Raw genomic sequence first — 14,252 nt, 5'->3', positions numbered from 1 at the left:
TCATATTATGAAGCCTATAAAAGGCTTCTTACCTCCCATGTAAGAGTATCCCGAGAAAAAGAAAGAAAACTCTTCCTCTCATTCTCTCTCTCTCTCTCTCTTTCTTTCACTTTCTCAATTCTCTTCTTTGATTCATTCTTCCATATTATATATCAAAGTAAGATATATTTTATCTCTACTACTTTGATTTGCATTATATTTGTCCTTGTTTTACAACAGTTTGGATAAATTGTTTTTAAATAAACCAATTTTTATACATAAATTCCTAATATTAATGAGTTTATTAGTTGAGATTCAAATTATTTTTAAAGTTATTAAACTTGTTGATAAATATAACACATTAAGTTTTGTTTAATTTGGAATTTATTTGTCTGATTAAAAAAATTAAAAAACAGTGATTTTATGTAAAAGAGAAACCATAAAGTCATTTTAAACCAAATTTTGTTAATAAATTTATAGTATTGATTGAATCATTATTTACGTTTTAAGTAATTTTTAAGATTACTAGATGCATTAATGAACCCAACCTTTTTAGCATTGTTTAATTTATAGTTCATTTTCTTAGTAAAAAAAATTGGAAAATGATTCTATATAAAAAAGAAATAATAAAGTCGTTTAACACTATTTTTTTTTTTTACATAAATTATCGGTATTAATTTGTTCACTATTTGAGTTTTCAAAAAATCCAACACATTAAGTCTTATTTAATTTGAAGTTCCTTTACTAGGTAAAAATATGTAAAAGAAAAGCAATAAAATTGTTATAAATCAATTTCTATCAATAAATTTTTATATTAATCAGTTCACTCTTTAAATTTTAAATTAATTTTTGAAAATAAATAAATTTTATGTATCGATTTGATTTGAAATTTATTTGGTTAATAAAATTTTTTAAGAATTCAAAGATAATAATATCATATTCAATTTTATTTGTTTATTTAAATTTTATGTGGTTTGTTTTTATTTTTGAAAAGATGTAAACAGAGCTTCTACTTATTTTTTTAAAAGTGTTAACTATTTCACTTTATTTTTGAAAACCATTTTCACAACAGGAGTAAAGAAGGTTATAAACAAAAAACTATTTTTAAATCACATGGCCAAACAGGTTCTAATACTCCATAAATCAATGATTTATAAATATCGAATATAACGAAAAGAGTTGGAGGTTGTAACATTAAAGGGATGTTATAAGATAAATTTAGGATCAATAATAAGGGGTCATAAAATGATCCTTCTTGATTGTTACCTAAGCAAATTGAAACTAAATAACTTAAACTAGTCCACCCTGTGGGTTGGAGACATAAACGGCTATTTACAGTAGCAATCAATATGAACCCCATAACACATTAAATCAATCCATGGGAAGTATGCTGTAATTATCCAATGAGCTCTGACAGAGCTTGATGAACAATCTGTTCATAGTTGCAGCCCCTTTGACTTTTCCTCCACGCACACACTAGATGACCTCAATAACAGGCCGGGGAGCAAAAACGGGTCTAGCAGGGGTTCGCCTCCATGCTTTTACCGACAATGGGTTGCCCTTGCTCTGTTCCATTGGAAAATATAAGTAAACAAAAATAGCGTGGAAGAAAAAAACCAAAAACATTGTCTGTTAAGTAGAGTAGTAATTACCATTTGGCAGGTTCCAGCATCAACATCACAGACGGGATATTCGTGAGGGCAGCAGCTGTAATGGTCGTCACAACAGGTGGCACCCTCAAGAGGGCAGCATCCCCATTCAAAGCAGAAACCAGCGTACTCATAGATACAACAGCATGTGCTTTCCTCAGGGCATGTGTAGTATTCATCGCAGACTACACTTGGCTTGGAAGGAGAAGGAGGGGATGGACCGGGGTTAGGAGGGTTCTGCCCATTCTTGATTGGGTAAGAGGGTTCTATTGCAATCCCGCACTTGCCAGTTTCAGTGCCGGCCAAATTACGCTCCAACTTGATATATCCACTCTCCCCCCAGTTAGGGCCCCATGAGTTCCTAACAATCCAGTAGTCCACACCATTTTCTGTACCATATCCCACAGCAACTACACCATGATCCAATTGTGTCCCGCACTGACCAGTAAATACACCCTACATAGATAAAAGGACATTTGAACTTTAGATACTTCATGTACTGCAACATGAAAAAATGCGATATTTCCTGTGCTTCGTTGAAGAGTCTCTTTAACCACTCCTATAATATTTCCAATCAACATGACTGGGTCTGTGAGCAGATTTAGCTCACGAACACAATCAACTAGATATGCATATATGTATTATGTATGTGTGTATGCACTTATCATTCTCGAAGCATATAATGGCAAGCTTTTCTGAAGGGTAGTGAGAGGATATGGTCACTTACTGACTGGTAGAGTTGGAAAGCCCTGCCACGGGCTTCGATGGCAACACTAACTGGTTGATTTGCCACAGCTTTCTTCAAGGATCCCTCATCATTTTGTGGAACATCTTCATATCCATCAATGGACACAACCCGAGCATTTTTCTGAAAGAAGGAAATATATTACAGTGAATTAGGATTATACTACAACCTCATGGTCATGGTCATGTCCATGAACACAACACCCTTTCAGGCAACTTGAAAATTTTTCACTCTTTAAGAAAAGATTCGGTGAAGGCACAAACCCGGTTAGGATCACAGGTTGTATCAGCCGCCCGATAAGGGTAATCTTCTTCGCTATCAATGCCACCATTGTTGATGATGAATTCAAAAGCATAGTCCATGAGACCTCCATTGCATCCTTGGTTGTATGACTTATCACAATCCACCAGCTCCTGCTCTGATAGAGAGATCAGATCCCCCGTTGCTATTTGGTTTATCCCTTCCACAGCAGCAATGGTCGAGAATGCCCAGCAACTCCCTTCATGAATTGAATTTAGGAAGCAAAATCAGTTATTAATCAGTACACATAGCAAGGGTAAAGAAACAGAGTGGAATTAATAGCTAAAAATTTCAAAAGTAACAACACATAGCTCCATCCTCAACTCCACTTCTATGTCTATAAAAAAAAATATGTTTATGAGCCAAGTTTTGATCTTTTTCTTTAGGATCATGAGATTAATTCTTGCCTCATATCAGCGTACCAATTTTTACCAAATGTTTGTTAGATGAAGATAGCAAATTTCCGGTTTATAACCCTGATTTATCTAAAGCCTAAACAGAATGAATATTTCCTAAAAATTCATGGCAACAATATCAAATTAAAGATCAACAAAGGCAAACCTTGAGAACCCCAAAATAGATTTCTGGGAAACACCACAAATTTACCTTTTTTTCTTAGGACTTTAGAGTACCCTGTACTTGATATACCTTTCTGATCAATTCTCTATAAAGCAGATGAATTTTTGAAATCCATTGTTGATAGGACCATATTAATGGATTGTAAAGAAATTTCAAAACCCAAAAGGGGGTTCAATTAAGGAGAAACAATTTTCTGACAAAACAAACGGAATCATCTACATCCAGAACTACTTTGAGAAGACCATTTGTGCGAACGGGACGCTCACACACGAGTCAACCCCACCGCCGACTCCGATTAAAAAAATATAAGCAAAAAGCATAAAGCAAAATGCAACAAAAAGAAAAGAAAAGAGAAGGAAAGGAAAATTACTCACCGCAGTTGCCTTGATCCTTCACAGGAACAACGGCGCCTTTCTCCCTCCAGTCCACCGACTCCGGCAAGTCTTCGCCGGCCCGAAAGGAATACCGATCGCTAACCCTGCTCGCTCTCAAACCCCGCCGGGTCTCATCGCGCCTGCCCAAATACCTCGACCGGTACTCCTCGTTGGTCAGATCGGCGAACCTATTCAACCCAACCTTGTAAGTCCGGTTCACAGCGTTATGCTCCTCAATGAACCTGAGATTATTCTTGAAAATCTCAAAACGCCTCTCTCTCTCCCCCAACGCGTTGTACGACTTCCCATGCTTCACCAGCCACGCCTCGTACACCGCCATGACCTCCGCGTCCGTCCTCTTCTCGAGACGATCCCCGTAGCTGATGATGGACATGTCGGCAGCGGAGGCGGAGGCGGAGAATAGGGCGGCTAAAAGGAAGAAGAAAGAGAATAAAAAGGAAGCCATGATGGGGGATTGAGAAACAGCCATGGAAGAGGAGGATTGGTGATTATTAAGAGAGATGTGGTGGGGCTGGGTGGGAATTTATAGGGAGGAAGGGAGGGGCAAAAACCGTAAATAAGAGAACTGAAATGTGATTGGTTGGGAAGGAGGCGAGAAGGGTGATTGGGGGATTGGTCCATCGGGGCGTGGATATAGGAGGTCCCGGGTCATGCGGGTCCTCGGTTGGCGGACCCAACTCTTTACCAATAGCGCGTGTCCAAATTTTTGGATTTTTAAAAAAAAATTTTTTTTTATATTTTTCTGATTCACGGATATTAAATATTTGGTTCTCAAAAAATTTGAGGGAAAATACAAGAGAAAGAAAATATAAAGGAAAAATAGAAGGAAATAAAAAGTGAAAAAAAATAAAAAATAAATTAAAAGTTGATAAGTTATTTTTATTGTTTACTTCAAACTCATTTTATTTATTTTTACTCATTAATATAAAGATTAAATAATTTTAAAATATATAAGTTTTTAATTAATTTTAATTATATTTAATTTTCTTTTATATTTTTCATAGGACAACCAAATATGAAAAAATCATTTTTCTTTATATTTTTTTTCTTTTCTTAGTATTTTCCGGGAACTAAACATAACCTATAAAGATTTGTTATTATTATTGTGACCAACTTTTTTTTTTTAATTTAAATAGTTTTTAAAAATAAATTTTATATTTAATGTTTTATTGATAATTACTATTTTTTATATTTGTTTCCTATTTTTTTTAAAGTCGTAAAAATAATTAAAATATATATTAAAAAAATATCTTATTTTTTATGTTCGAGTTATCCAATTTTCAAAAACATATTCTCTTTTATTGTTATAAAAAAAAACTTTTTTTGATAACAGTTGAAACATATCTTAATTTTTTTATTTAAAATAATTAAGAGTGCGTGTTTTTAGTGGAGATGTTTTCTCAAAAAAGTATTTTTAGGAGAATTACCTAATAAATATTTTTATACAAAATATTACTAGTCATTTTTCAACATTCTAAGTGATTTTTTAGATTTTTAAAAGTATTTCATATATTTTATCAAATACCTAAATTCATTTCAAAACCACTTTTTAGATTAAAAACTTTTCCTAAAATCATTATAAAATACAAAACTTATTTGATAGTAATTTTTAAAAATGTTTTTAACTCTTTGAACACTTAAAAAATCAATTTTTTTAAATGTTAAAAAAATTAAAAGCACTTCATAGAATCGCTATTGAATGTACTTTTAGTGAATATTTGATAAATCGACTTAATAACTTAACTTAGAGTGATTTAATAACTTAATTTAAATAATTAAATAAATTAATGGTATAACTTAAAGTTATTTTTAACTTTAAATAATAAATAAAAACAATTAATTTATTCTTAAATCCATATTTTTATTTTATATTTTATATTTTTATCATCATTTTCCTTGATTATCTTAATGATCTCTTTTACTACTTTAGGAACTCTATTATTACTCAATCTCTTTTATCTTACTTATAACTTATGAGGATAAATATGTCATTTTAATGATTTATAATAAATTTTCAATTAATTTGATCAAATAACTTTAGTACTTAAAATAAAAATTAAATAATAAATTTTAACAAACCTTTTATATACTTTTATTGATATTTACTTTTAAATTTTCAAAAATTACAAAATAAAAGTAAAATCCAATACACTCTAATTTATTTTTATTTCTAATTTACGCATCTAAAAATAATAATGTTCAATTTTATTTATTTCATAACTCTTTCACACTTTTATCATGATTTTTAATATTTGTTAAAAAAATAATTTTATTTTCATTTATTTAATGGGATAATTTTATAATCTATGCACATGCACAAACCTTTCAACGTTAGTCACTCTTAATATCATAGGAAAAATGTCAATCATACACCGATTTTAAATTTTAAGATTACTAGAAACGTGACCCGGAGAAAATAATAAGAAAAAAAATTATTAAACATAATGAAACAGCGTTGAAATTAATAATGATAATAAGTTTACTTTGAAAATAATAATAAATACAATTAGTTGATTTAGACGTTAAAAATGATGGATTTGAGATATTTTTAGATTTTTTTTCTCCTTTTATGTTTTTTTTTTCTTTTTTTATAAATATTAAAACCAGTGATGAGCTGTACCATGTGCGTGGGCTCCACCTTATGGATACCCACATGTGATCTTGCATTCTGCAATATTATGCCTTCTGAATTTTGGCGGTTCAGTGTTATGAATCTCGTGGACAATTATTTCCTTTGGCGGGGTAAATTGTAATGGGCTTGGGACGTGCCCCATTACTACCTTGTCACATTGTAAATTATGAGACAGGAATGGGGTGGGTTTTTTTTTTTTTTTTTTTTTTTTTTTTTTTTTTTTTTTTTTTTTTTTTTTTTATCATCGGGATAAGTTTAAAATTTAAATAAACAAATTTGAAACAAGTTAGAGATTTTATAAAAAATCTAAAATAGAATTAGGACGAGTTTCGATATTATCTTATTTTCTCTTGTCTTATCTTAATTATATATAAATTTTAATTTGAAAAATTAATTTAATTTAATTTTTATTTTCCTATTTTTAATATATATATTATAAAAAATATATAATATTTTAATTATTTATAAAATATATTTATTTTAATATAATTAAGAAAATTCTAAAATATTTAAAAAAAATTTAAAAATTTCATCTCATGCCCCCTTTATATCATTTAATTTTTTTAATGGAACAGATATGAGAAAATTTTTGAATAAATAGGACGAGGTTGGGATGAGACAAACCTGTTTGGAATTCATTATCATCTCTAATTATGACCCAATTCATGATATTTTAATTTGATTAAATCTCATAATGAATATTACTTGTATGAGTTGTATTCTCATTTTAAAAAAACATTTCAAATGTAGAATTAATTTCTAAATTTTTTAATAAAATTTCTTGGGTTTGGATGTGACGGTTTTACAATTTGATCATTCTATGGTATTTCTATTTTTATTAGTATTTTTTTTATATTTTGATGTTTTACATAATTAATATTTATTGTTGACTATTTGAATTGTTTAAATATAAAACTTTTAGGGTTTGACAATGTAATAATTTTATAATTTTATGTTATTTATGATTTAAAATATGATTTTAATTAATTTTTCCTTTTAATAATTAGACATGGTGACCATAAGATTTGAAACCTTAACCTTAGATATTGATGATTTTGACTCAATATACATTAAAGTAAAATAAAAATAATAAAAAAACTCTTATTTTGATAGCAAGTTTGGAAAAATGACTTTATATTCATTAAGAAAAACATATGTATAAAAATATAGAAGACTAAAATTTAATTAGAAAATTAAATACTAATAAAAGTACTTCAATAAATAGAAATTTAGAGTTTTTATATTAAAATTTTTCTATAGGTAGTAGTTTATTTTTGTAATTTTTTTATGCTAGCTAGCAATTACAATATATATATATATATATATATATATATATATATATATATATATATATATATATATATGTTTTGCATTTTAAATTCTAACTATACAAACATTTTAATTTATTAATATTTGATATCTAGGGATTTAGGAATGATAGAATTATAATTCAATAACAAATGAATCATAACTTTTTACAAAATTTCTTTGATGAAGAAAAAAATAGAATGAAAATATTTGGAAAAATGTGTATAATTTTTCACTTATGTAATCCAAAAGATTACAATGTATTTTATTTCATATAAGAAGAGTAATGGATAATTTTATCAAGATTTTAGCTATGTCAATTTAAGGTAATAACTCAAGGGGAAGGGTGAATAGGATGATGACTGCATTTTGCAAATTCGGATTTAGAGAATGCAAATAACTATTATATGCACTTATATAACAAATATAATGAAAGAATAATTTACATGTAAAGTAAAAAGAGTAAAAAAGAGAATTTGTAAGCATTAGTTTTTATAGTGGTTTAGTACAATCTAACATACGTTCATTCTCCTCAAGTTTCTAATCAAGTAACGGTTCTACCAACAAAACTTCTAAACGCTTCCCTTGGGATTACAATTCTAAAGCACCCTTGTAGGATATAGAAATGAAGAAAAAATTCATAGTTTACAATATTTACTCAAATAGAATGCAGAGAAACTATGGTTGTATGGTGCACTAAGATGAAATGTAAATTTAAAAACAAGTGCACTCTAAAACACTTTCCTAGCTAGGACTCAAATAATATTTAAGAATAATTTAGAACTCTTTCCTTATGAATACAAGAATTTTAAGGCTTTTAAATAGGAGTTGGAAGATCAAACTAGCCATTAGATATAATTTAGGTTTGATTGATTGACTAACCAATAGACTAACTACAAGCCATTGAGGTTACTGTTGCCCAATTGGCTTAATCAGTTGAAATTTAGCCTCAACTGTGTAGTTCACGTGCTATTAAAAAAGAGGGAATACAAATGAACCTTAATTAGTCAAGCCCAATCGGCTTAATTGATTCTTCCATGCCTTTACTAGTTGTATAGTAAAGCACATAAAAGACCTTGGTTTGAGGCATAAAACATTTGATAACTTATATCCAACTTCTTAAACCTTCTAAAACAAGTTTAGGAAGGATTAAATTCAAAGTTTTAATTAAAAAAAAAACATGAAATCGTCTAATTTATAAAAAAACAATACCGATTTAGGCACTTAGATAATTTTAGGTACTTAAATAAAAATGTAATGTAATATGAACCTAGTGTATCAACACCCTTACAAAAATATTGTAGAAAATAGGTCTTGATTGATTTTATCTTTGAGGTCTTTTTTTTTTTTTTTGTGATTTTGTTTTGACTTAATTTATTTTAGTGATTGTCACTTTAGAAATCATTTTGCTTAAATACACTTAGAATAAACCAATAGTTCAAAACCCGATTTCACAAATTTTAGATAATGTCTAAAATATCTTTATTTTCATACTTTTATACAATTAAAAAATAAGTGAGAATTATATAAGTATATCCTCTATCACTAAAACATATTTTCTCTTCCACTTTTAATCCCACTGCTATTTAGTTATTATAGTAAAAAAAAAAAAAAAAAAAACCCAAAGGTGAAAATTTTCTTTTTTAATTTTTTTATTAATGTTAATGATTTACCATTTGTATTTTATATTATTATATCTATTCAATTTTTTAAATTTATTTAAATTTTGTCAGATCATATTTTTATGAAGAGTATTGACTTTGCAATAGATGTTTAGTCTTATTAAATAAAATAAAATAAAGAGGGTTAAAAGTGCTAAAAAAAGGATCATTTTTCAACAAAATAAAAGGGGAGATCATTTTTACAATTTGAGAGTTATTTCCATGTGTCCAAAAGAACCCTTAATATTTTTTGCTTATGTGGTATTTTGATTTTATAAAATAAAAAAATTATTATTTAATAAAAATTCATAAATATAATTTTTAATGACTAATTTTTTATATTAAATAAATGTATTTTAATCATTTTATATTCAAAAACAATATGCGGCTTAAAACTTATAGTGCCTTCTTCCACTTTTCACTATCCTTTTAGCAGATATTTGACCCTCAAAACCTAAAGCTCCTCTCACTTCTCTTTCTCATTTCTTATCTTTTCACCCCCCTTCAAGCAAGCTTCGCTAAGAGCATTGACAATGCCTTGGGAGATGATTCAAAGCTATCATCATCAAAGTCTCAGCTAGCTGCCATAGCATGCATGTCACCCGATAATCATATGAAGTCACCTTATATTGCAAGTTGTTCAAGGAAGAGACACTCCATTTGCCTCCCAGTTAACAGTTCCTCAACATCGTCCCACCCTCTATAAATAACCAGCTATGAAGGAAGTAGAGGAAGAGAGAAGCATAAAAAGTAGTAGAACAATGTAGAAGTAGAAGAATGTGAAAAATAAGGGGGAAGAACTCTTCTTCCTTGACGAATTTTGAATCACTCACTTCATGGTACGTATTACAGGCAGGATCCACTGGTTTGTCACACTCACACCAATAAAACTTAATCTGGAAGAAATCTTTTCCATTAATTATTCCCAACAATAAAATTAAAAATTGGAAAATCATCACCTGATATCCACAGTCCACCCATGCAGACCCCAAGTTATGAACTAGCTTTATAACAAGTACATTTTCTGCACAAAACCTAGTTAATTTTTTCATTTTTATTTTTTTATTTATCTTTCTTCCCCAACTAAGTACTACCCTTTTATGTCATGCATTTCTATAAAATCTTTCCCCTTTTAAATTTCTCCACATCATTTTTTATATTTGAAAAGGTAATAAAAATTTTAGCTCTTAATGAAGTTAATATGATTCGAGATTTAAATTAATATTTGTTTAGTGAAGGATGTATTTGTATAATATATTTTTGACATGGCCGTGAATTTTCCCATCTCCACCCAATTGGTTGATAAGAATTGGGTAGAGGAAGAAATGAAACAAAATTTTGAATCTTAAAAACCTTTTTTTGTTGTTTGTTTCATAAAATGAAAAATAGGTTCGTCGTAGTCCAATGATGTTTTTTTGGGTTTTAAATAGTAAAGAAACCTCGACGGATAAGGTTTAAGACCACTTCTATGGTTATATTTCTGTTCATTTATGAGTAGCATTATGTGAGTTATTTTCTTTTTATATAGCCTTATTACATTATCGAAAGGTGTTTTCCAATTTGTATCGAGAAAGTATTACAGATAAGATGGTATTATATATATATATGTTTAACTCTTATGATTTTGTATTGTTATTTATTTATACTTGTATATTTTGATTTCATTTGTTTGTATTATCATACAATAATTTTAATTTCATTATAAATATTCAATAATTAAGATAAAGAACTCATTAAAATACCGATCCCTTGGTCCGAAAGTAGGCGGTTGCTTCTAAATGAGGCTATATATCCATGACAACCATGTTGATTTGCTTTTTCAAAAAAGTGCCTTGGACAATAACTTTCCATTAAAAGGACTACGTTGCATGTTGTTGTTATTATTTTTTAGAAGCTTACATTTGAAGAGATCCCCCATCAAGGATTGCAAAATATGGACAGCTTGACCCCATCCAACTACAATCCAACTCAACTTGTATACCATTTCAGCCATCACTTTCAATATTTGGATTAAGATTCAATTAAATTCTTTTAAATCAAATTTTAATTCATGTTGGGATCCGGCATAAGGTTAGGACCACTTGATCTAAACCTGAACCTATTGTAAGATTGTACACCCTGATCATCAAACTTAAGCACTTCGATTTAAAAGGTTTGAATTGAGGGATTTCTTATCTTAGGGATGGCTTGAAATGATTGCAACCTCGATCCAACTTGTTAATTGTAACCCTAACTCCATCATAATCCTCTTTGCATGACAAAGATTCTTAGTAAATGATAGCCTTGTAGGTCCAAGCCCATTGGGTTGAGGGTCTAAAGATTTGGTTAAAAGTTAATTTTAATGATAATTTTTTTTGTTAGAATGTGTTACGGAAAAAATGAGAATAAATAAAAAAAAAAACAAAATAACAACACACATATTTACGTGAAAAACTCTAAACGAGAAAAATCATTGGTAGAGAGAAATAAATCTCACTATATTAAAAATTAATACAAAAGAGAAGGGATTCGAGCGGCTATTGCATAAGGGTAAACATCATAACTCTAAATCCTATATATATATATATATATATATATATATGTATGTATATGTGTCGGGGGAGTAATAAATAAAACAGAATCAGTCGTATTTGTATGATCCCTCCACTATCAGCATAAACACCTAAAAAAATCTTATAATTTTTTTCACCATATATATCGTACTGCAAACTTTTTGGGTTGAACCAAATAAAATTTAGGTCATCAAACTCTAACAATAAAAAATATTTATTCAATTCTAAAAATAAATTTGATATATATATATATATATATATATATATATATATATTAACAAAAATCAATTTTCAAGAATTTGTCCTCAAAATAAGATAACTTTTTAATGTAAATTTCAAGTGTTTTTCATATTTTTTGTGTGCTAGCTTATGGGTAGCACCCTATTTGATAATTCTTTTTTAAAACAATTTTCTATTTTTCAGAAAAAAAATGGGAAAACACGTTTAATAATAAAAAATAGAAAATAATTTTTTGTTATTAAAAAAAAAATAATGTGCTTTTAGAGAACATATTTTTAGTTATTTTTAGTTGTTTCAATTTGTTTTTTTATTATTGTTTTAAAAAATAATTAAAAATAAGATATTACCTGAAAAAAAGGTATTTTTAAAGCATAGAAAATAAAATAGATTAAATACATTTTCAATTGAGAACATTACAGGGAAAAGTGAGTTTTGACTCACTAATATAAAAATATATGAAAAAAAGAACTCCAAAATTTTTAAATAAATATTATCTTTATTTATTTGAAAATAATTTGAAATTCATGCATTTTTTAATAAGTCATTTAATTATTCCCTAAAATGCTCATTTACTTGTCATGTCATTAATATCAATTGAATATTAAACTTCTCCATGTAAATATTTTCATTTTTTTTAGATTTATTATTACTATTATTATTTAGGATTTTTTTCTCTCTAAAAACAAACACATCTTAGGAAAAGTGGAGATTTATTTATTTTCTCCATGAACAAACATTTCATAGCAAATATGAGGTAATTTGAAGAGTGTGAACATTATAAGTAGTGAAAAAAAAAACCCAAATAACTTATAATAATAATATTAATAAATCTAAAAGGAATGGAAACATTTAAGTGGGAGAATTTAGTTTTTAATTGATGTTGATGGCATGGTAACTAAAATGGATATTTTAGGGAATAATTAGATGACTCGATAAAAAATGCATATATTTTAAATTATTTAAAATTTTAAGGTTCATTTTTTCATATATTTTCATATCAGGGAATCAAAACCCACTTTTCCCAACATTCTAGGTTTTCAAACTAACTTCTATTTTAGAAAATGTTCAAATAGTTTTAAAAAATTATTCTTAAAAACTATCTTTTAAATTTATTTTCAAAAACACTTTTCAAAAATAACACAAATTTCAAAGATAAAACAAATTTCAAAGACAAAGAACAAGATTTTTTTTTTTTGAATTAAATTCTCAGGCAATTTTGCTTATAAAAATAATAAAAAATTATTTTTAAAAATTATTTGATTTCTAAAAACTGATTTTTGAGAGTATTTCCAAAAACTTGGACTAACAGCGAGTAATAAGTCTCTCAAGTCTCAAGTTCCTAGTCAGTTGTGGAGAATGGATCATGAGCTTTAACCCCTTATCTTTATTGGACCAGTGCTATTTTCTCTCAATTGAGGAACGGGCCAGTTGTGGGGAAGGTTTGGGCCCAGGTTCGAAATAAGTCCAATGTGGAGGAGGTTGGGGCTGCTCATGTGGTCAATTGGGCCAGTTGGAAATTGTATGATATCAGTATCAACATATTAATCATTCCTCCATTTTTCTTCACATACCACTTCTATCATCGTTTATTCCATTCATATCCAATCATAATTATTTCTCATTAAAAATAAAACAATCATATAACCTTAATCTCTTCTTTTTCAAATGATTTAAAATCATTACCATATCAAATTAATAATATATATATATATATATATATATATATATATATATAATAGCATCTAGAGTGCTATGAAAAAAAATCTCCTCCCCTTAGGCTACGTTTGGTTGGACCAACCAGACATGGCCTTAGGGATAGATTTTACATGTATAGTTCTCTTAGGGATTGTTTTTATAACTAAAAAGATTCTTTGCTAAGGACAGATTTTCCTTTGTTAGTGCTAATAGGGTCATCCCACGTTAAAGACAATATGAGCGGTTCGTGTTATGGTCAATATAAAAGTTTATATTGCTTGTGACATGATGACAACAACTAGTGATACCGGTGAAAGAATTTTATGTGCTTTATTGTTCGTAATGCCAAGTGCATAAGGTTTATGTTTATAAGAAGACGAATCCACAAGGGACTGACTTGTCTAGATCATGTTACCAAGTGCACGATCTTGCCATGTCCACTTCAACATCTTCTTTTCATTTTCATAATTCTTTATGCCCACATTTACCTCTTTCATTTGTATTATATTAAATTAAA

General features: G+C 28.4%; 1 protein-coding gene across 1 annotated transcript; it reads right to left on the bottom strand.

The window, feature by feature from the left end:
- Nucleotides 1-1,146: 1,146 nt before the first annotated feature.
- LOC117911503 (cysteine proteinase RD21A-like) lies at nt 1,147-4,133 on the bottom strand. The gene is made up of 5 exons (XM_034825906.1): nt 3,627-4,133; nt 2,637-2,872; nt 2,356-2,496; nt 1,632-2,084; nt 1,147-1,545 (listed from the first exon to the last, which is right to left on the bottom strand). The coding sequence occupies exons 1-5, from the start codon at nt 4,114-4,116 to the stop codon at nt 1,456-1,458; spliced, it is 1,410 nt and encodes a 469-aa protein (XP_034681797.1). The 5' UTR covers nt 4,117-4,133; the 3' UTR covers nt 1,147-1,455.
- Between the last annotated feature and the right edge of the window lie 10,119 nt (nt 4,134-14,252).

This window comes from Vitis riparia, chromosome 3 (genome assembly GCF_004353265.1).
Source record: "Vitis riparia cultivar Riparia Gloire de Montpellier isolate 1030 chromosome 3, EGFV_Vit.rip_1.0, whole genome shotgun sequence".
Classification (NCBI taxonomy): Eukaryota; Viridiplantae; Streptophyta; class Magnoliopsida; order Vitales; family Vitaceae; genus Vitis; species Vitis riparia.
This window is presented reverse-complemented; position numbering and strand designations above follow the sequence as displayed.

Bases quoted from the DNA above. Each gene is read 5' to 3' on its own strand.
- LOC117911503 (XM_034825906.1), bottom strand. From the start codon at position 4,116: ATGGCTGTTTCTCAATCCCCCATCATGGCTTCCTTTTTATTCTCTTTC. The intron at 2,497-2,636 runs GTTTGTGCCTTC...TCCTTCTTTCAG, and splicing joins CAACCTGTGATCCTAACCGG to AAAAATGCTCGGGTTGTGTC. The intron at 1,546-1,631 runs GTAATTACTACT...CCAATGGAACAG, and splicing joins ATGCTGGAACCTGCCAAATG to AGCAAGGGCAACCCATTGTC.